This window comes from Equus caballus, chromosome 13 (genome assembly GCF_041296265.1).
Source record: "Equus caballus isolate H_3958 breed thoroughbred chromosome 13, TB-T2T, whole genome shotgun sequence".
Classification (NCBI taxonomy): domain Eukaryota; kingdom Metazoa; phylum Chordata; class Mammalia; order Perissodactyla; family Equidae; genus Equus; species Equus caballus.
Window position 1 is genome coordinate 42,170,248 of NC_091696.1, and position 23,096 is coordinate 42,193,343.

A 23,096-nucleotide genomic window follows, 5' to 3' on the forward strand; every position below is an offset into this window, starting at 1 on the left:
TTTCCTTATGACTGTGGGAGAAGGAACAGGACTTGGGTGTAAATCTTGTCATGTTCAAGTTCAGCCAGTACCTGTTTCTATCCTGTCTCCCGTGGTCCTGGACCTGGGGGAGGGGGCTCGCGGTCCCGTGTTCTGTGCGCTGTGAGGTGTGGCCTACGGGTGGTGTGTCCTCCCAGATCCGCCCCCAGCCCCGGGCTGCAGTAGCTCTCCCGACCCACAGGGTGGGGTCTTTTCTCTGCATAGCAAGAATCATAGTACATCAAAACGGTTTTTTATTTGAGACACAAAAATGCAAAATTGCTGAGATATCAAACATTTCCCGATCAGCTACAATACTGCCACTATGTACAAAAGATCTGATGATAAAGGTGCACACATATAAAAATACAGTATGCATCACCTATGTACAGTACATGTGCAAAATGTATGGCATTCAAACATGATATGGAATTGATTTCAGGGGTGCAAACAGCAAATACAAAGGCATCATGGTTTTTCTTTTAAAAAACAACATAAAGGCAATACATGAATGGACCCCCGATTGCCATAATTTTTTGTTTATTAAACTAGTGCTTTACTAGGCAGGGCTCTGTAGATTGGTATCTTTCTCCTTTTTTTCATAAAGTGAGATGCTAAGACATAATGTGACAATGAAAATAAGAAGAGAAACACCTATCGCGTTGCATTTCTATTGCAAGCAAGAAAAGAAAACTAATTTATACGCAGAAAGGAGAAAACTTCGTAGTACTACTAAATATGTTTTATTCTTAAGCCAACAAAACGAATCTATACTATTTTACATGAAAACAAGAGAAATATCTACATCTTTGTGAAAATTATAACCTTAAATGGATAATACCTTTTTGGGACTGATTTTTGAGATCTCTTTAGTCTCAAATTTTAAATAAAAAGTGCCTCCTTTTGGCAAATACTTGGCAGTGCCTTTGGTTCCTTTAAAGCGAGTTCGTGTTACTATTGGTTACTTGAGGTTAAGTACTTTTGGTAGATACTAAACCCTCTTCTAACTGCTTCCTCCTCCTACCAATTAGCAGGTTTCCTTACAGCATAACGTAGAGAGGTAATTGTTATGAGTCTCGGTGCTTCTATGAACTTGGTTAAAGCTTTGTCTTAGTAGTTGGCACAAAGCTCTGTTAAACACGACACCTGTGTGGATATCACCAATGACATTTTATTTGATTCCAGACAGCACCTTGTAGATCTGAGATTGCCATCCTGTTGTCACAAAACGGTGACATTTTCCAATAATGATTCACAGAGCAATGTATTTACGTGGAGGGTAAGAGCTCTTTTGTAAACATGTGCAGCTTTTTGAATTACAGGCCTCAAATCAAAGGTGTCAGGTAGAAACCCTTTGCAATGATGCATTTCCTCAAATGCTTCAAGAAAAGGTGTACGTGGAAAACACTGACCTGCTTATTACCACGCAGTCACTTCACAGAGGAAAATGCAGCCAGGACAGATTGTTGCATGAACAAGTTACTGAAGGTTTGGACCAGGAGAAAGAATTACTAAATGTTGTTATTTTCCAGTTTTGACTGAAACGCAGTCAGGCTGCTCTCCAAAGACACACTCCTCACTGGTAAGCGGGCTCCTCGGTGACCCTGACCTTCCAGTTCCCGTTCTGATGACCTGGGCTATGTGTGGCCTCCGGGGCAGGGACAGTTGGGTATTCGGCTCCGCTGGCAGTAGTCAGGATTCGTGTTAGTGGTGAGGGATGGAGGGTATTTGTGAGTTTGGTAAATGGACCTTTGTTGCTCTGCTGGTGGACAGTGAAAAGCTGTTCTCTCTAAAGTTCTCTAAAAAGCCCTCAGCGGCCCACACCCTCCCCACCTGCCTGACAGCAGGGGCTCTGGTGAGGCTAGCCACTCGGGGGGCCCACGACACAGGTGAGGCTGTGTAGGGACCCTGCCAAGTGCTTGAGCACTTCCCTAGGGCCAAGTCTGTTTGCGGACAGGAGAGGGACTGTCCCCTCACTTGCAGGGACAGCTGTTTCGTCAGCTGGATTCAGCCTGGGAATTCCGAAGGGACTCCTATGTGGCCTGGAATGATCTGGGGTTGAGGGGAGAGGAAGCCTGAGTCAGCTTTGGTGACAAAATGGGTACCACGCTCCTGCTGCAGCACTCAGTGTCCGCTGACTGCACGGCTCAGTGGCCTATCTGATTCCCGTGACTTTGCCTGCAACAGGCGGCAGCCAGGAAGCAATGCCAGCCTGCCTCTGCCACTGTCTTAAGCTGCACTCACGGAAGCGCCAGCTACACGGATCGCAGAACGGTGCAGACTTTACAAAGGGAATTTAAATAAGCTCTCTTCAGTATTATAAAAATATTCATATAAAACAAACACAAATAGTATCTAAGCAAGAAATTCCACAAATTCAGAATACATCTATATACAAATATGTGGCAAATGCTATACAGTAGATTGCACATTTCAGGAAAAACACAAGCACGTGAACCACGAACGCTGTCCTAAGAGGCTTCCTAGCACAGGCCTGGCTGAAATGTACAAGATGACCACCCCCCAGACTCCCAGAGACTGTGTAGAAGCTTTGGGATAACTTTCTATTCACCCACCCATGACCTGACCTGATACCTGTAGATACTAGAAAGGTCAGCTTGATACTACTGTGTTTCAGGAATATTTGAGGAAATAAGACTGGATGTGAGAGAGTGTGTTTCTAGGAGTTAGTTGTTTTCTTGGCAATATGATATTCTGCAAGGTGATGGACCACGACAGCACCCCTTCTAAACTACACACGTGCATGCCGAAAATCCACCCGGCTCATCTGACCTGTGCTTTCAGGGCTGTGAAACTTACCTCAAACGATAAACACAGTCCTCTTAGTAAACACACCCCCTTGCCTTTGCACTTACCATTATGGACACCGAGTTAGGTCAGAGGGGCCTTGATTACAAGAGGGTCATCTTTGGTCACGTCACATGCCGCACACAGTCTGTGTTCTCACTCTAACCTGGAACATGTAGCTGGGACCCTGGAGAGCAGCATCGATGTCAGATGCCCGGCTTGCTGCTCAAGCCGGGACAGGAGGGCCCAGCGGAATGGTGTGAGTGGGTGGCTGGTAGAGTTAATAACTAGCAACTCCATGCCTTCCTTTTAAAGGAAATGCTGGTACAAAAAGGTTTGAACACATACGTGAAGCGAGCACTTGAGCAAGTCATAGTCACAAGAGAGCAGGCTAATGAGATGGCATTCTTTGCATGGCAGTGTGTATTTTTGGAGAGCAACCTTCCTGTGGCATGTTTCAAACCCTATTTTAAAAAAGCAATAAGGGAGTTGAGGGCTAGAAAACCATCTATGTACACAACTCAGGAGGATGGAGATAGAAAGTTATACGACAAGAGTCAACAGCACTAGCTGCTGAGTTGCCTCCTACAGTCCCACTGACAGGCAGCGCTGATGCAATAAGCCACTCAAATCTGAATGCAGATGACGCTCAGAGTCTACGCATGGACCAGACACGCCCCAGACAAAGACCCCTGGCCAGGACCCTCCCTATGGAAAGCACCTTCCCAAGTAAATAGCCCAGCAGGAGACAGGCGGTCTGAAAGGAACCGACTCAAGGATGCGCATCACGGCCCAGAAGGCAAGCCCTCTGCTGGGCCTGGTCAGATGGCAGCGTACTGGGTAAGAGAGAGTTTCTGTGGGATCACCAACTTCTAAACACTTCAGCTACTCACTACAGACCTCACTGAGCACGCCCGCCTGTGCCCTGAACCATCCAGGAGCTCGTTCACGTTGGGAAGTGCCAGCGCACAGAGGGCTCCAGTGTTCGAGGTGACTGAATGCTGGGAAAATGGACTTTTCTGACATGTTGTAAAATTTACAAACCGAAATACAAATCTGAAATGAGATCAGCTCTGAGGCAAAACACACACACACAGAATGACGCGTAAAGTCTTCCCAGATAATGGGTCAGGTTGCCTCCTGCATGTCACTGTGGGAACAGTCACCATTTAATGACCCCGAGAAGTTAACCTGGCCCTAGGGTTTACACAAGGTGAGGTGGAGAGCATGATATTATCGAATAAAAACCTCCATGCTTTTTGGTAGACTTCAGGTTTTTTTTCAGTTATTTACATTTTGTCATATACTTAAATAACTAGCTTGAAGTAATTTTGGAAATCCTGTCATAGTTGGCATTTAGAAAATTCTTAAACTACTCAACAAATATGTGACAACTTTTCTTCTATACAAAAAATTACTAATAAAACCTCCAGTTTTTCAATCTTCGGCTTGATAATATAGTGAGAGCTCAGGTATGATATCCAGTTACAAGCCTGTAAAGCAATAACCAGGGATAAGCAACAGAGAAGAGGACAGCCAGAGCTGGGATCAGCGGCCAACCTGGCGACACGGTCTAACCTGGAACCACATGGGAACATCCTGGGTTGATGACAGACTTCTCTTTTGCCTTCTCTTTGCAACTCACCAGCTCAGAAAGATATTTTACGCTAAAGCCTTTTCTTGGTTCTGTGAGATGGGTCTGGTTACCTGAAAGTCAGTCAGCAATTCTTTAAACATGGAAATACATGTGGCTCAAGTGCTCAAGAAATATTCGAGTTATTAACAGGACCACTGGATGCCCAACGCCTTGCCCCAGTGTAGGCTGCACAAAACACACTGTCAGAGTGCACACACACACACACACGTCTAATATACACATTACAAATCGCTCTAACCAACCCAGAGGGCTGCTCGGAGAATTCTCAGTGTTATCAGTATACCTGGACTTTTCACAGTGGATTGTTTATGACAGAATTTTGTAGACATTGTCTGGTTATGGTGAAAGACCTTCCATTTAAATTTAAATTTGGAAATCTAAAGTAAGATTCCAAAAATCACAAAATAAACTACAACACAAAAAAATTACATTAGTTTCTGAATGGAACCAAAGTCTTCAGCTGGAAGCTGTCACTGAGCCAGCTGGCGCTCTCCACTGCCTCTGACCCCTGCTGCACCTTGGGCCAGGCTCAGACCATGTCTAGGAAACACCACATGCAGTGACCTCTCACCTCCCTCACACTGGCATTCTTTTATGCTAGGTCTAAAGTGACCATGATGGTTTAAATGCAGCTGATTACCAGAGAACCCTCACATTGCTATCCTGCACACACTACTCTTCTTTATGTTTTTATCTAAAGGTACTTGTCATTCTTTACCAAAGTCTGGAGAAACAGATGAGTCTTCTCTGACTAGAGATTTTTCAGAAGGCCCTGTGCTATACTGAATTGTAGACATTCACTGCTGGATGCAGTGAAATGTTTTCAAACTTGGTTTCCAGGCTATGACTGTCCATCCATTCTTTCCGTGACAACATATTTTAATTGCAATGATGCAACTATGGATCTGTCCCTAAAAACTGACCTTTTAGAATCATCTTCATCTTCTTAAACCTCATGAACTCTCAGACGAGAAATGCGTGATGTTAGTCCCACGGCAGTGGTAGGTCTTGTGGGTCTAGAAAGTCGGCAGAGAACATACTTGGAGCAGTGGCGCCGAGAGGAGTGAGTCCTGACGACGAGTTAGGCATGGTAATGTCTAACCACTCCATGTTGTCCAAGTTTGAGTCAGAAAGGTCAAGTGACAGGCAGGGAGTACTTGCAGCAAACTGGGCCTCGGAAGTTTCCATGGGTGAGTGAGAATGGTCCAGCACACTTGCGTGGCTCAGCAGATCGTTCTGGAGATCCTCAATCAGAGAGAAGGGCTCTCTATCTTCACTGCTGCTTTGTAGTGGAGCAATTTCATTGGCTGAGGGTAAAGTTCCATCCAAGAAAGCTTCTAGTTGGTTCTCTAAGCTGGCAGATAAACTGCTCATAGGTTCTAAGGATATGGGTGGTGCCATTTGGACTTGGGGGGGTGGCCGGGACACCACTGTGTTGACTGGCATTGTGGTGATGCTGGCTGTCACTGGTCTCATTTTGGAAATAGGAGAAGGCTCTTCTTTTATAGGGAGGGAAATCTCTGTGCAAAATAATTGAAGTAATTAGTAAAGATTTACTACTACTTAGAAACTTGTGTTAATTATGAGGACAATTATTTCGCTATTTTGTGATGACTTGTAGACAGTCTATCTTAGAGGTAGGAAGAGATGCTAGTGGTCAGGTATAATCCTTGATAACCTTTAGGATGATAGATCGTTTTAATTAAATAGATAAACATTTAAGTTTATAACATTCTGATATGCTTTCAATTCTTTTTAGTAAGAGTAAGCATTAAAAGCAGCTATATCCCACGAGGTAGGAGTCACAGTTTTAGATTATTTGATCTTTGGGTCTTTATCCTTAGTCACTTTAGGCTTAAGATAGGGCTCATATCTAATCCTATACGGTAAATCTGCTATCACAGCAGCATGTCGCCTCTGAAGTGAATGTCAAAATGTGTACCCTGAGTTTGTGCAGACATGAAGTACATCCTTAAAAAATATATATATTAGGTCTTTCATAATATTAAGATTGGCCTTGAGCTACCATCTATTGCCAATCTTCTTTTTTTTTTCTTCTTCTTCACCCCAAAGCCCCCCAGTACATAGTTGTATATTTTATTTGTGAGTCCTTCTAGTTGTGGCATGTGGGACACCGCCTCAGCATGGCCTGATGAGTGGTGCCATGTCTGTGCCCAGGATCCGAACCGGTGAAACCCTGGGCCACCGAAATGGAGCATGTTAACTTAACCACTCAGCCATGGAGCCGGCCCCAGATCTAATTATATTTTTTCTTTTTTTATCATTATAGTTGAACTGTGTGCCCAATTTGGCTGTATACATTTTGTATAAAGTTCTGGAAAGATACAATGCCATTTTATGTCATTTGTGAATTACAGCTAACACGTGGCTCCTTCGACCGTCTTAATTAAGATGAGGTTGGATCACCATATTTTTCTTTTTCGTCTTGGTTTTTGAGTTTATATAAAACTTGAGGACTTGGTAAATGTCTTAATAAGCACGAATTATGTGTTATTTCTTACCAGATTAAGTAGCAAGTTAATGGACCAGGTACTATATATACCAGTGTTCACTTAGCCACATATATTTGAATAAAGTATCTTTTTAACTCTCATGAGTATCTCATTGGTTTAATTTATTTGCGGATACACTAAGAAAATGGAATTTAATGATAGCTCTTACAACTCAATGACGAGAATGTGTAAACAGGTGAGAGAAAGAACTTACGATTTGAATCCTATATGTGAACTGTCACCTGTGTGTTTTTAGGACAGTTTAAGTCACTTTTCATTATCTGTAGTCATCTCTAGAATTGTTTTGAAAACTGAAAGTGAAATCTAAGTAAGTAGTCTTATAATCAACTATTTAAACCTCTGTTTTCATTATTACTGGTATTAGGATACAATAAGATGAAATAATATACTCATTCGATACTTTGCCATAAAAAAATCATTCCTTTTAGAAAATAACTCAATTGTTTGATGACTGTCACATTTTAATTTCCAAGTTTAGGCTGTAAAAATTATTGTTTTTTAATCATTTAAAAAAGTCTTTAAAAAGCATTTTGGTTTTTCTATCCTAAATTCAGGGCATGAATGTCTATTTCTTTAATTCCCATAGTTTCGATATGAGTTTAAATTATTTTGCAAGGCCAATATAGTTCTTAGCAAAATAATGCTATTTGCACATGTAGATCTGCAGTCAAATATCAAGAATTTTCTATGTTATCTAAACATTATGACAAGATCATTAACCTCAAAATCCAATAGTACCTGGTATGAATGGAGAAATTCTGATCCCTATTTAAAAATCTGTTGAATAAAACTTTCATCTGGGAAATCTTAGAATACTTTAAAATATTCCAAAATAGCATTTGAATTTCTGAAATACTGACTTTATATGTATTTTTAAAGATATGTAAGCTGAGGCAGAGATATCCTTGTTTTTTTTTGTGGTTTATATCCCATTTTAAGGTGATACACTGTAAGGTTTTCATATGTAGAAGGTGCTTTAGAATTGCCTTTGAATATTAATAATTAGAGCCCAGGCTAGGTTACTTAGTCGTTACAAAATCAGGGCATGAACTGGAATGTTTTTATCCCATCACAATGACTGATACACATGGAACAAGTTTTGAAGTTTTTCAATGTGGAATTTAAATCTAATTCTACTTGGCTATTTTGAGATGGTCTGTCTTTTTCAGCAGGTATACATATCTTACTATTTTAAGCTGCAACAATGGCTTTTCCTCCATGTAGCAGTAAGTTGTTTTAATGGCCTAAATTGAACAGATTTTCAAACAGTAAATTCAGTTAGACTGAGAAGAGTATGTTTCTCACTACCCAAAGGTGTGCCGGGAGCTCTAAGGAGCTTTCCTAAACTCGTGCTAAGTGGCTGGGGGTCTGATAGGACTTTGACCTACCTCCACTCTTAATGAGGATATCAAAGAGGTCGTCCATCTGCTGACTGTGTGCGCTGGAAATCTACAACAGAGGAGAAGAGAAATTAGCTTTCTCGCTTACACACCCGGAAGCATTATTCAATTGGGAGCACTAAGGGACCTTACAGAACAGAGTTCTAATTTGTCATTGGATAATTCTGAAAACACTGAGGCCACCTGAGAAGTTAAGCCATTTACCCAAAGTGTCACAGCTAGTTAGCTGGCAGCAAGAATGGGGCTAACGCCCAGCTCAGCTGACTTATACCCTTCCTTATTATTCTCACTGATGGCACCTTGAGAGGCCTCTCATGCTTTCTTTTAAAAATGTCTTTATTCATTTGTGTTTAGATAAAAATATAAAGTGTGTATTAAGGTGACCATGCTATATTTTTTCAGCTTTATTGAGAGTAACTTGACATACAATAAACTGCACTTATATAAAGTATAAAATTTGATAAGTTTTGGCATATGTATACTGCTATAAAACTAGCAGCAAAGTCAAGATCATGAGCGCATCCATTGCTCCTGCAGTTCCCTCATCCCAGGCCCCCCGCGGTCTGCTCGCTTTCACTGTGGATTAGTTTCCATTCCCAGAGTTGTATATGAATGGATCCGTGCAGTGCGTCTCTCTTATTTGGGGGCGGGGAGGCAGCCCTCTCACTCAGCGTGACTGAGGTCTGCCCGCGTTGCCGAGTGTGCCGTAGGAATAGCTCACTCCTTTGTATTGCCGAGAGGTATTCCACTGTATGGAAACACCAGTTTGTTTGGTTTGTTTCCTTCCAGTTTTTGGCTATTACAGATAAAGTTGCTGTGAACATTTGTGTACCAGTCTTGGTATAGACGTATGCTTTCTCTTCTCCTGGGTAAATACTGAGGAGTGAAATGACTGGATCATGGGGTGGGTATATGTTTAACTTTTAAAGAAATGGCCGTTCTCCGAAGTGATCACACCACTTTACATTTCCACCAACAATGGATGGGATTACAGTCGCTCTGCGTTCAACACTGGGTATAGTCAGTCATTTTAATTTTAGATATCTAATAGGTGTGTAGTGGTATTGCATTGTGGTTTTATGTGCATTTCCCTAATGACAATGAGCACCCTTTCATGTGCCTATTTTCCATCTTTTTATCTTCTTTGGTGACATGTCTCTTCAAATCTTTTGCCTACTCTAGACTTCTTATGCTTACTGTTTGTATGGCAAATCTTTCCAACCCATTTACTCTCAACCTATGTCTTGGTATTTAAAGTATTCTTCTTGAAGATACATACATTAGTTATCTATTGCTGTATTACAAATTACTTCAAAAAATTTGGTGGCTTAAAAAACTAAACAATTATTCTCAGTTTCTGTGGGTCAGGAATTTAGGAATGGTTTAGATGGGTAGTTCTAGCTTGGGGTCTTCATAAGACTGCAGTCAAGACGTCGGCCAGGTCACAGCCATCTCAAGGCCTGGCTCGAGAACGTTCCTGTAAAGGTGGCTTACTAGCTGACTGGCAAGGTGGTGCTGGTTGTTGATGGAGGCCTCAGTTCCTGTCCACATGGGCCTCTCCCGAGGGCTGCTGGCCTGTCCACGTGGCACGACAGCTGGCTCTCCCCAGAGCCAGAAATACAAGAGAGAGCAAGGCAGGAGGGGCATGCCTTTGACAGACCTTGTTTCAGAGGTCACACGCCATCACTTCTGCCCATTCTGTGCACTGGAAGCAAGTCACTGAGTCCAACCCAGGGAGGAATGTCAAAGAATATGCAGACAAATCTTAAAACCACCACACTCATATAGTTCGGTCAGGCTTTCCATCCATTCTGATAATCTCTGCATTTTAATGGTATTGTTTACTCCACTAGTGTGTTTTATGTAATCATTGATATGGTTAAGTTTGGGTTTACCATTGTATTGTTCCTATTTGTCCTATCTGTTTTTTGTTCCTCCTTTCTTGTCCTTTTAAAAACATACATTAATTTCTTTTTGGAATTCTAACTTAATTTTTCTTTTTTTTTTTTGAGGAAGATTAGCCTTGAGCTAATATCTGCTGCCAATTCTCCTATTTTTGCTGAGGAAGACTGTCCCTGAGCTAACATCCATGCCCATCTTCCTCTACTTTATGTGTGGGACGCCTGCCATAGCATGGCTTGCCAAGCAATACTGTGTCCACACCCTGGATCCGAACCGGTGAACACTGGGCCGCCAAAGTGGAACGTGCGCACTTAAATGCTGCGCCACCGGGCCAGCCCTAATTCTTCTGTTTTTTAAAAGCTATACTTCTGGGCCAGCCCCAGTGGCCTAATGGTTAAGTTCAGCGTGCTCTGCTTCGGCAGCCTGGGTTTGGTTCCCGGGTGCGTACCCACAACAATCGCCTGTCAGCAGTCATGCTGTTGCTGCGGCTCACATACAAAAAGAGGAAGATTGGCAACAGATGTTAGCTCAGGGTGACTCTTCCTCAGGAGAAAAAAAAGCTATGCTTCTTAAGTTGTTACTGTTGGTGTACATACATATTCTTAATTTTTCATAGTCTACTTAATGTTGTACCATTGTATATAAAATATAAAACCCTTGAACACATAGATCCATTTATTTCCTCTATCCTTAAGTGTTATATCTATATATTTTATAAACCCATCAAGACAAGGTTATTTCTCATAGCACAGGTTTTCTGGTGATGAATTATCTTTTTTTCCTGATCTGAAAATAGATCTCTATTCACTTTCATTCTTAAAGGATACATATATATATATATATATTTTTTTTTTTTGGTGAGGAAGATTGTCGCTGAGCTAGCATCTGTGGCAATCTTCTTCTATTTTGTATGTGGGACGCCACCACAGCATGGCTTGATGAGCGGTGTGTAGGTCTGTACCTGGGATCCAAACTGGCAAACCCTGGGCCAGCGAAGCAGTGTGCACAAACTTAACCACTATGCCACCAGGCCAGCACCCCCTTAAAGGATATTTTTACTTGATACAGAATTCTGGGGGGACAGTCCCTCCCTCCCATCTCCTCCTCCCTCTACAAACTTTAAAGATGTTTTTCCCCTCTTTTGTGGCTTCCACAGTTTCTGATGAAAAGCTGACTGTAAATCAAATAGTTGCTCCTGGCATGTCTTGTACTGCTTTTCTCTTGATGCTTTCAAGATTGGCTTTAACCTTGGCTTTCAATAACTTGACTGTGATATGACTAGGCTTTCTATTTATCTGGCTCAGTGTTGATTAAACACCTCAAAGCTGTAACTTGTCTTTCGGCATATTGGTGAAAAATTTGGCCATTATTTCTTAAAATATTTTACTTGCCTCATTCTCTGTCTCCTCCTCAAGGACTCCTATCACACCCAGGTTAGATTGTTTGATGTTAAATAACGGGTCTCTGAGGCTCTGTTCACTTTTTTAAAAATCTTTTTTTCTCTGTTATTCAGATTGGATAAGTTCTTTTGATCTATCTTCAAGTTCATTGACTTTTTTTTTTTTTTACCTCTGCCATCTCCATTCTGCTAAGATCACCTATAATTTTTTTCATTTCAGAAATTATATTTTTTAGTTCTAGAATTTCCATTTGATTTTTTAAAAAGTTCTATATTTGCTTACATTCCCTATATTTTTCATTCAATAGGAGTATATTTTCTTTTACATTATTGAGGATAGTTATTATTGTTGTTTTAAAATCCCCATCTGCAAATTCTAACATCTGGATCAGCTGGGGGCTGGTTGTAGCTGACTGCTCTTTTCCCTTGAGTAAAGGGTCACATTTTCCTGATTCTTTGTATATTACATGTTATGAATGGCTGTTATGGAGACTGCATTCTGCTATTTTTTTCAGAGGAGTGTTTCTTTTGTTTTAGTAGGCAAATGTTTAACTTGGTTGGACTTGACCTTCAAAATGTTTCTTGGGCAGAAATTCCAATCTCAGTTTAGATTTTTTGTTTTTAACTGAACTGCTATGTCTCTATGCCATTCCTTAGGGCCTAGGGCTTAGCGGCTTAGGGGTCAGCCAGAGATGTGGGAAGACAGAATTTGGGGATCTCCTTTCTGGTTCTTTCCCTTCTGGGTTGCTCTTGACTCAGTCCTCTGGTTTCCCAGGCCATAAGGGCTATGGTTTTTCTACCAGTAACTACCACTTTACCCCAGAGTAAAAGCAGCAAAAAGAGGAAACTCATGCCATATAACTCCCTGTATGGACTCCTCATCATAATATGACCGCTTCTATTCACTCTTCAGTGCCTTCATTCCTATTATGACCAGGCTTTATAGCTGGTGTCTGTGGGAAGACTGGACTGGTAGGGCCGTACTTAGCCAGTATTGGACTTGGAAGATATATTAAAAACCTCAGAATTCCTGGAGTTTGGTGCTCAATGGCATATAAAGAGGTACTACAGATAGCCACTCATTAGAATACCAGAACTAATGTAGAACTTGGCTGCCTCAGTCTATAAACACGAACCAGAGACAGGTAAATGGCAGGGATTCCAATCAGCTGTCTTAGGTTAAAGTGAGATGATGTGTCTGTTGTCACATAAATCAACTAAGCGGTCCATATTAACCTGCACATGACAACCAGGTTTGGAAGGATGACAGCTATCTTTTCATTTGCTTAAAAGTTGTAGTTAAGTTCTTGGCAATTCATCTCTGCTCTCCTGTGAAGAGAATAGATGTCACTTCTGAATAGGCCAGTGGGGAGGACAGTCCAGCCTGGCACCATTTGTTTCAATTCTTATTGCAAATGTTTAACTTCTGAAATGTGGCTTTTCCATCACAGATAAGGACCCCTGCTGAGTCTAGACCTACAGGGACATTGTACAACTGGAAAAGTTCTTTTCCTTCGGCATTAAGTGACTGTGAAGCAGCACATGGTAACTGTACACTTGCTCAGGGATGCAGTCTGCCCTGAGCGTCCCTGCGTGCCCTTTGAGTGTGCCACACTGCACACTGCTGCCTGGTACGGAGCGGTTTCTGCAGCTGCTCACTGCGGTGCCTAAGTAGGTCAAGGTGACCACAGCAGGGCTATGCTCATTCCCTGGTGAGGGAACTGGCCTGTCCGCTGCAGAAGTGCTGTGCCCTTGGCCCTGCACAACCCACTGCATGCGCAGCGCCCCGTGGGCCCTAGTGAGTCATTCCAGGGAATATGGGAGCAAGGGAAACTGGCACAACTGTGCTCCCGCTGTTTGCTGTGGGTACTAGACAGTCTTGCTCTGATCGGCTATGTCTTGTCGTCAGGTTTGCTTCCTGCATCCCCTTATGAGGGGCTCTTCCTTGAAATAAGCTTTAGATAGGCAGGGAGGCTAGGAGGAGTGTTTAGGGTCAGATGTGACAAGGCTGCCGTCGTTGGGCACGCACCAGAGGCTTTTACAGACAGGAGCTCTAACTTTTCCATCTCTCGGAATAGGTGCAGCTCCTCCTATTTTGTCAAAGCGACAAGGTAGGCTCAGAGGAGAGGTGAGCACTTTGCCCAAGACCACATGGTCTCCAGGTGGGTGTTGGTGTGTGGTGGAGCCAGGAGGGCCTCAGGTTTGTCCCCTCCAAAGTGCATTTGCTCAGTATATGAGCAAAGTTGCTTGCAGGGGCTGGCCTGCCGGAGCAGAGGGTACTGAGGACTAGAGCAAGCTGAGCAGGTCAGAGTGGAGTCGGTGCTAGGCAGTCTTGAAGGCCAGCCAAGCAGCAGAGGGTCAGTTTGATGCCGGCCTGACAAATAGCGGCTTTAGCAAAGAGGGACCTGTATAAAATATGTGCCCTGGTCACAGTCGCATCTGTCCCTCACATAACCCGATGTTATGGATAACCGTGACCCACTCCCGAGGAACTTCAGCTAACAGCTGCCGAGAACTGTCTGAGAGTCTTCACAGTGAATGATACTTTGATTTTAAATAGCATTTAAGATGGAAGCAAGGCTCCTAGCCATGAAATTTGTGTTTCTCTTGAGGCAGGTCCATCTTAGACCAGGGATTCAATTTGAAGATGACACTTACCTCCGGAAGGGAGGACTGGGCACTGCGCGTCTGCTTGATGGCCTCCTCATAGCGGGGAGGGTCTTTCGTCTTGGGGACAGGGCTCCCGAAGAGAGAGTGCTGGACGACAAACTGTTGGGGTGGAGGGGGCGACCCAGGCTGTGGCGAATAGAGGAGGAAGACGTGTTAGCTCTGGGCAGTAGACTGCCTTGTGCCCTGGCTGGCCTTAGCTCTGCTGTTCCTCAGACGGCAGCCAAATCATGGGATTCCTGAGCCAGTGAGGCTCATGACCTAAGACCTGTGAGGCCAGCAGCGCTGGCGGGCCATCTCCTATGGGAAGGGCCATCCGCACTGCGATAAGAGCTAAGCTGCCCCTTAACAATTACCATGGCGGTATTTCTGCTGTGTCACCCCAGTAGTATTGATGGTCCCTCCAAGCCGAAAGCACGGGGCGTTGGCGTGGCTGTACCTCAGCAGCGGTGTCACCGTGCAGCCCTCGTGGGATTACCTTGCTGGGCGTGCTGGGCCCGTTGTGCAGGGACGGAAGCGGCGCATTTCTGGATGGAGGAGCGCCGTTGGAAGTCTTCTTAATAAAGGGCTGCGGGGCTGCCGGGGCAGGTGCTCTCTGGTACGGAAGGACTGTGTTTGAGGCCGAGTTTGTGAACACCTGTAATGAATCAATATTTTCCCATCAATTTGTTCTTTTGCTCTTCCTAATAAAGACACCTTAGAACAGGGGCTGGCAAATGTTCTGTAAAGGGCCACAGAGGATCTGGCGTAGGGCTTGTGAGCCACGTGGTCTCTTGTAACTGCTCACCTCTGCCGCTGCAGCGCAGAAGCAGCCTAGACAATAAGTAAACGGATGAGTGTGTCTGGGCTTCAAGAAAATTATTTATAAAACCAGGCGGGTGCTGGGTTTGGCCCATAGGCCATGGTTTGCATGGTTTTTCGAGTGTCAGTGGTCCCTTTACTCAGTGGCTTGTCTCTGATGACAGTGTGGACAGTGCTGCATGGGAAAGCAGCGTTTGCTCCATATAATTTTCCTCTTAAAGCACAGCTGAATTTCTTATATTCCTCACAGGTGATCTCATCTCTTGCGGCTTTAATGCTCACGATAAAGCGAATAATCCGCAAGCCCACCTCTGTCTTCCAACCTTGCTCCCAAGTGCCAAAGACACATTTACAACATCTACAAACATAAATTTGGGACATCTCAAATTTAATATATTCCAAACTAAACTTTCCCCTTTCCTCCCACCACCCCCAGCCTCTAAAGGAAAATATTCTTGGTTTTGCCTTCATTTAAAAAAACAACTTACCTAAATGGAGCCATCAGTCTACCCTGCTTTCTCCCCTCTTTGCTCACACATCGTAGAAAGGCCTCTTGAATGAGGCCTCTGTTCTCCGCTGTCCTAATGCAGGCCCTCACTCCATCACTGGGATGCTGCCCTAGCTGCCTGGCTGTGCCTCCCTGCCCATCAACCTCCCACCACAATTAGTCTTACCAGACACCTGGTCGAATCCCTCCACACTCATTAAGCCTTCTGTCCTTTGGGTAAAATCCTAATCTTTGGCTGGTGTGTAAACCTTACTACTTGGCCCTTTTCCCATCCTACTGAAAGGCTACACATGCCATAGCCACACTCAATTTTACAATTACTTGAAAATGTCTCCAAATCGTTGCAAGACCCCATTTAAAATCTGCCCCCTTTTGAGAAGCTGTCTTCTGCTCTGTTAGGCAGGGGTGAGAATTTCTTCCTTGCTTAGCCCCATTAAGAGCCAAAGGTTTTAGGCCTTTTACAAATGTATGGCCATAATGTTGATATTTTCACAGAACTGGTTTGCACATAAAAATGTTTAATATACTTCATACCACTAGTATTCTGAAAGTGAAACTTATCCCCTATATTTTTATTATAAATATACATAAGTATTTCTTAAGCATGAAAGTATGTACGTGTGTTTATATCCTCAAAGCAGAACTTCTCCTCTTTGAAAAAGTTGAATTTCCTTACATTTGGTAGAAAAATTTCTTCTTTTAAATTGGAAATAATGATTCCTAATTCTATTATGTTGAGACTTAGCAAATAAGCCCTTATTTATCCTATTATTTTTCTCTCTCCTCTCTAAAACAAAGAAAACTGTCTTAACATTTGACTATTCACTAAGCTTATCACCACACTAAAATGTTCTTTTGAGCCCAAACTAAGCAATATGCAACTCTAACTCATTGCTCCCTGCATTTCTCAGAGGAGATTCCAAAAGAGAGCACCTGTGTTAATGTGATCATTGTTGATCCAAGAAGTTGTTTCTGTCTGTTCTCAGACAGTTCACACTACCCTGAGGCATATTGACAGGCACAGCTAATTATCTAGGTTTTTTTATGCTGAAGATTAAAATTCTAGGACTAATAATTCTCAAGGTTTAAAATAGTAAGACCTGTTTTTGAGGCCTTAAGATTTTTCTGGCAAGGAGATGTGCATGTAGCTCCACCTACTGGATAAGAGGGAATTTTGGTGACAGGGGCTATTGAACATCAGAACTCTTTGGCGGGAACTCATGTAGAGGACAATGGGTCCTAGGTCAGGAAACTGACACTTAGAGAAAGTAAGCGAATTCTGCACAAGGCCCAACATGTAGGAAGTGGTGAACCAGAATCATAACCAGACCCAGGCCTTCTGGCTCTTGATCCGTGAGATGGCAAACTCTTAAAAAATATATAGAAAGATCTTACTCAGATAAACATTTCAGAAAGTATCTTTTTCATCTTCAAATATCTTTTCCCAGGGCACAGCACTGCGCCCCAAATGATTAAACTGAAAAGATTTATTTTAATACCCAGAAAATTCTATATATGAGGATTAAAAAGATACTTTTTAAACTTTTACTTGGAAAAGGGGTTTAACTGTTAAGATGAGCTACCTTTGAGTAAGAAAGAACTCTTTCTCTTTCCTGGATAACTGGATAATCTGTAGCCAAATGGCATCTGACCCGAGGCTCATCCGATGGGAGATGGATCACAAAGAACAAACTCGAGCTCCCCACAGAGGAGGCCCCCGTGGAGACGCTTGTCGAAGGCCTGAGCAGATAACAGTAAAAACCAAGAGTCTGTCACTCGTTAGCAATTCACCAACCTTTCTGACTTGCTGAGACTGACTGAGCACATGCGGCGTGAAAGCATCTTGTTTCTGGGGTGCAGTCTGGGCCAAGCCCGAGGACAAGGCAGCAGTTGCTATCTGAGGCTGAGTGTGGATTCCTGCTTGTGGTGGAGTCTAGGAGGCAAATAAAAAGAATCAATTTAATTGTCAAAATCAAAGCTAGAATCAAGGGTTTAGATGTGAATAACTGGTCACTTGGGAATCATATCTGAAATAAGATAAAATGTTTACAGATACATATTTTAATTCATCGGCACGTAAACGTGACTGTAACAATTGTAAACCAGAGAGTTAAACACCAATTGTTTTCATGCTCTTATTATTTTTTTAAGTAGCTAAGATTTTCATTTGAAAATTCTGAGAAAATAGAAAACTGAAATAAAAAGAACCTATAGCAGCTCTACACATATAGGTCAGGTGTTATAATAATTTTAATAGCAGCAAGGAAGTCTGTGAGACCTAACTGTCCAAATGCCTGCGTCTCAGCCGCAGTACGTGCACTGTCTGGGGACCGCCAGCCGTGTGCTGGGGCACACACAGGCCCAGAATAAAATGCAGTCCTTGGGGCCGGCCCCGTGGCCGAGGAAGTTTGCGCGTTCCACTGTAGCGGCCCAGGGTTTTGCCGGTTCGGATCCCGGGAAAGGACATGGCACCACTCACCAGGCTATGCTGAGGCGGCATCCCATGTGCCACAACTAGAAGGACCCACAACTAAAAATACACAGCTATGTACCAGGGGCTTTGGGAAGAAAAAGGAAAAAGAAAATTAAAAAAAAATGCAGTTCTTGTTCCGAGAACATCAACTCTAATGGAAGCTTTGGATGGAATGGAAATGTTTAGAAAAGCTGCATTACAGAGTAGGCCTTCAATTTCACAGACACTCTACAGATAAATGGGGGAATTAGGATTCTTGCCTGTGCCAAGGGCCTTAGCCTCATGTCTCCTAACTGCAGGTACAAGACTCCTCCTCTCTGCCAGCAGGGTAGCTGGGTGGGCAAGGTTGAGCACTGCTCCAAATGGTTTCTGTTTACTTGTGGCCCACGTTTTGTTAACCTACTGACATTGTGTTACATAAAACAACTTAAGGTCAATACGTAGGTTGCAGAGGCATAAAAGGAAATGGCATGCTCACCTGTGTTTGATCGTCTCTCAATAACATGCTTACTCCTAAATTTGTGGCCACATTTTCCTTAGTTTAGGCATCTTCACATTAATGCTGCCTTTCAAGAACTACACTTGGGAGGCAGAATATAGGAACGAGCGTAAGAATAGAAGCTCTGCAGTCAGAAGCCCTGGGCTTAAATGCCAGCTCTGTCCTTGAGCAACCTACTGAAGCTCTCGAGGCCTCAGTTTCCTTATCTAGAAATGGGCTCCATCACTTGGCCCTTCTAGGGGAAGGCAGGATTACATGAAGGAAGCCATTTGAAGTACCTGATGCTATGCTTTGCACATAAGAAGTACTCAATGACAGTCGCTATTATGCTAATGTCACTGGTATTTAAAAATGTCTACATATATGATGCTGTGTTCATTAAAGGAAAAGCACCCTTTCATTGTTCTTACTATATAAAAACAGCGCTATTCAAATTTCTGAATCACCCCCCCCCCCCCCACCCGGCACAAGTTTCTGCCACCGTGAAGCCTGCATTTATGAAAAAGCTCGGGGATTCGTCATTAGCAGTTTCCATTCTGTGCAGGCTCTAAGGCAAGGGAGTTAGAAGACACACTTCACACCTGGAGTTTGAGGCTGCCTACTGGGAGCTGCACTGAGGTGACATTCGAGCCCTGGATGGACACTGGGAGCAGCAGCTGAGCAGTCTGCGTGGTCAGTAAAGCCTGAGGCTGAGCGATGGCAGGCGGCGGCTGTCCCTGGGAACTCACATAAAACTGCGGGACGATGCTCTGCTGCTCTGCTTGGACCACGGGGACCTCTTGCTTGATCACTACAGCCTTTTTGGCAACAAGGGTCTGGCCACCCGTGGAGACAGGCTGGCTTACAGAATGGCTGGCCACTGAGACGGGCTGCCTGGAGCTGGAGCAGTCAGTGAGCGCGGTCTCGTCTTTGACGGAGGAAGCAACACTGCCATGTTTCTGATCTAATTTATGGGCAGAATTAGCGGGTGCACTGGGCTGGGGTTCCAGCGGCCGCTGTTGCTGCTGCTGCTGCTGCTGCCCTCGTTTTTCAACCTCAAGTTGCATTTTCAGAACTTCCACGAGCTTCTGCTCTTGTTCCAGTTTCCTCTTTAGCTCTTCGATCTGCTTCTCTTTCTCCTGAAGCTTGCGATCCTTCTCGGCTGCATCCAGTTCCAGATTTGACAGGGTGCTGCTGGTGGGACTTAGGCTGTCTTCATTATTTGTCACTCTCAGAGGAGACGAACACAAGAACTGTGAAGGAGACATCATGGTCATAATCTCGGTGAAAGTGTCCGTCATGCTCGTGTCCTCGGTACTGAGACTGGACTGTTCAGAGGGAGACGGCGAGATTGGCAGAGGGGAATTAATGCTTTCAACATGGGCTACGTTGCTGGTTCCAGCAGAGGGCAATTCTGCCTTGAAAGTGGGGCCTGAGCTGGTCACAGAGTTATGTAGTGTTGTAACTGGCAATGCCATGGTGACTTCTGGGTTACTAGTGACGATGGCAGATGTTGACACTGCCACGATGCCACTAGCGGCTACGCTGCTGCTGTTCATTTCCTGGTAGGGTTTCAGGCGTTCGATGAGGTCTGGTTTGGTGCCGGACACTGGAAGACCTCTCAACTTCAGTTCTGTCTTCAGTTCTGACACCTGGAAGTATAAACAAATCAGATCTCTCCTTTTGGGATTCAACTTTCTGACAAATCTACAGGACATTTTATGATGGAAAAGGTGCCTAGATCTGCCAGACAACTCTGCATTACTGCATATCTGAGAGTGGGACCGTTTCTTTTCCTTTTTTAACACACACAAACACAGCTACAGACCTAAGAACTTGAAAGCCAGTGATAAATCAAGAGTTTTTAAAATGTAATTCCTCTGTTATATCAAAGAAAAGATTTACTACGAGAAATGATAACGATAACAGCTACGTTTACTGCGTGATTGCCATGTGCCCGACATCACTGCAAGTGCTTTACTCTTTCCATCAGTCTTCACAAGGCAGGCATTATTATTATTCCTGTTTTACAGATGAGGAGATGGAGGCAGAGAGAGGCTGAATCACTAGTCCAAGCTACCACAGATGACAGAAGGCTGAGCTGGGGTAGAAACCCAGGAAGGCTGGCCCTGGAGATCACGTTCTGTTGCATTTTCCTGCCTCTCCCAAACTTGGCAATGAGCAGGGAAGAAAAAATCTGCCTCTGGAGTCTGACCCAGTATGATGCCTGCACAAGGTATATGCTCAATAAATGAGAGTTATACCGGTCATTTTAAAAGAAACTTGGGGCTGGCCCAGTGTCGAAGCACTTAAGTTCGCATGTTCCGCTTTGGTGGCCCAGGGTTTACTGGTTCGGATCCCGGGTGCAGACATGGCGCCGCTTGACAGGCCACGCTGAGGCGGCGTCCCACATATAAAGTGGAGGAAGATGGGCATGGATGTTAGCTCAGGGCCAGTCTTCCTCAGCAAAAAGAGGAGGATTGGCAGCAGATGTTAGCTCAGGGCTAATCTTCCACACACACACACACACACACACACACAAATAATAAGAATAAATAAATAAAAGAAACTTAACGGACGTAAGAAGAAAGCACCTCTATAAAGATTATCATATTGTTGGTAAAGTTGAATGTCTACTGAGAGCTGCCTACACGTGCTAGGCAATCTGGCAAAGCGTTTGCATCGTGCGGTGTGTCCAGTCTGTGGTAAGTAGACTGCACTCAGAATCATCACCTTTAGGTCATCCAGGCTAGAAGGCAGAGGTCCCGGCTTCCTCCCAGGAGCGCACGCGCTCTGTCTTGCTGTGTTAGGTGTGGCATTGTTCAAAGCTGAACTCCCACTGTTATTTTTGTCATTGAGTGGCCTTCAAAAGAAAAAGAAAATTAGAGTTTAAAATAAGATAATTCCTAGATTTGATGTTGCTTCTGCTAACAATTCATTAACTTACAAAGAGAAAAAGACCATGGCCATGGATTGGAAGACTCAATATTTTAAAGATGTCAGTAAAATTCGATCCCAACAAAAATCCCTGTGAATTGTGTCTGTTTGCTTGCTTGCTTAGTAGAAATTTAGAGGGTGATTCTAAGCTTTATATGGAAACGCAAAGGACCAAGAATGGCCACGGCATCCTTGAAGAAGAAAAGCAAAGTTGTAAGAGTCATACCATCAGATATAAAAATTTATTACACAGTCAGTTATTAAGATGGCGTGGTGCTAGTACAGAACAAGAGAAGTGGGAGAGAACAGAGAATCCAGAAGCAGACCCCCACATACAAAGGCTCCTGAGTTATGACAAAGATAACTCTGCAGTGCAGTGGAGAAAGGGTGGTGCTGGGCCAACCTGGATATTCATGCAGAAAAAAATGGGGCTTTTGATTGACCCCGAGCTCACATCATCCCAAAAACCTAAATGTAAATTAGGAAAACAATAAAGCTTTTAGAGGAAAACTTGGGATCATATCTTCACGGCCTTTGGGTAGGCAAGGATTTCTTAAACAGGACACAAAAAGCTCCAACTAAAAGGGACACCTTTAAGAAGGTAAAAAGTCAAGACACAGGAGAAGATATTTGTAATACATACTTCTGAGAAAGGCCTCATATCTAGAATATACAAAGAAGTCTTGCAAATCAGTAAGAAAAAGAAAACCCAATGGGAAAATCTTGATCAGGTATATCCAAATGGTCAGTAAATATGTAAACAAGCAAATATATACAAGAAAGTATATCCAAATAGTCAATAAATATGTGAACAGGTGCTTAACCTCAATATGTCTTAGGAAAATGCAAAGCACAGGACAGCACTGCGTAACCACGCAGAACTGCTGCTCTAACGAGGAGGACTGATGACGCCAAGTTCTGGGACAACCAGAACTCTCATACACAGCTGGTAGAAGTGTGAACTGGCACAACCACTTTGGCGAACTGTTTCATAGTATCTACTAAAGAAAAACCTATGCCTATCCCCAGACCCAGCAATTCCATTCCTGGACAGACACCTGACAAAGAAATGCATATGTGAACCAAAAGACACAGGTTAGAATATTTATTATGGCATTATACTTAATAGCCTGAATTGGAAGCAACCCAACTGTCCATCAAGAGTATGATGGGTGGACAAATTATAGAATGTTAGACAGCAATAAAAATAACTGCTGCCTGGGGGCTGGCCCCGTGGCCGAGTGGTTAAGTTCGCGCGCTCCGCTGCAGGCGGCCCAGTGTTTCGTTAGTTCGAATCCTGGGCGCGGACATGGCACTGCTCATCAGACCACGCTGAGGCAGCGTCCCACATGCCACAACTAGAAGAACCCACAACGAAGAATACACAACTATGTACCGGGGGGGGCTTTGGGGAGAAAAAGGAAAAAAATAAAATCTTTAAAAAAAAAAAAAAATAACTGCTGCCTCGGCACCATAAAGACGTGTCACACAAACATAATGTTGAGCAAAGAAGC

The 23,096-nt window shown here is 43.6% G+C and overlaps 1 protein-coding gene across 24 annotated transcripts in view; it reads right to left on the reverse strand.

Annotated features, from left to right (window-relative positions):
• Positions 1-255: 255 nt before the first annotated feature.
• Positions 256-23,096, reverse strand: part of MRTFB (myocardin related transcription factor B) — a 258,616-nt gene continuing 235,775 nt past the window's right edge. For 15 of the 24 annotated variants that reach the window (XM_070230957.1, XM_070230963.1, XM_070230958.1 and 12 more), the window contains 7 exons: positions 21,379-21,508; positions 19,248-20,297; positions 17,490-17,627; positions 14,864-15,022; positions 14,377-14,514; positions 8,406-8,466; positions 256-6,003 (listed from right to left, as the gene is read on the reverse strand). In XM_070230957.1, coding sequence (XP_070087058.1) covers positions 5,468-6,003; positions 8,406-8,466; positions 14,377-14,514; positions 14,864-15,022; positions 17,490-17,627; positions 19,248-20,297; positions 21,379-21,508 — 2,212 coding nt within the window. In that variant the 3' untranslated portion in view covers positions 256-5,467. The remainder of the gene's footprint in view (positions 6,004-8,405; positions 8,467-14,376; positions 14,515-14,863; positions 15,023-17,489; positions 17,628-19,247; positions 20,298-21,378; positions 21,509-23,096) is intronic. The other 9 variants (XM_070230971.1, XM_070230968.1, XM_070230967.1 and 6 more) reach the window with 1 other exon arrangement.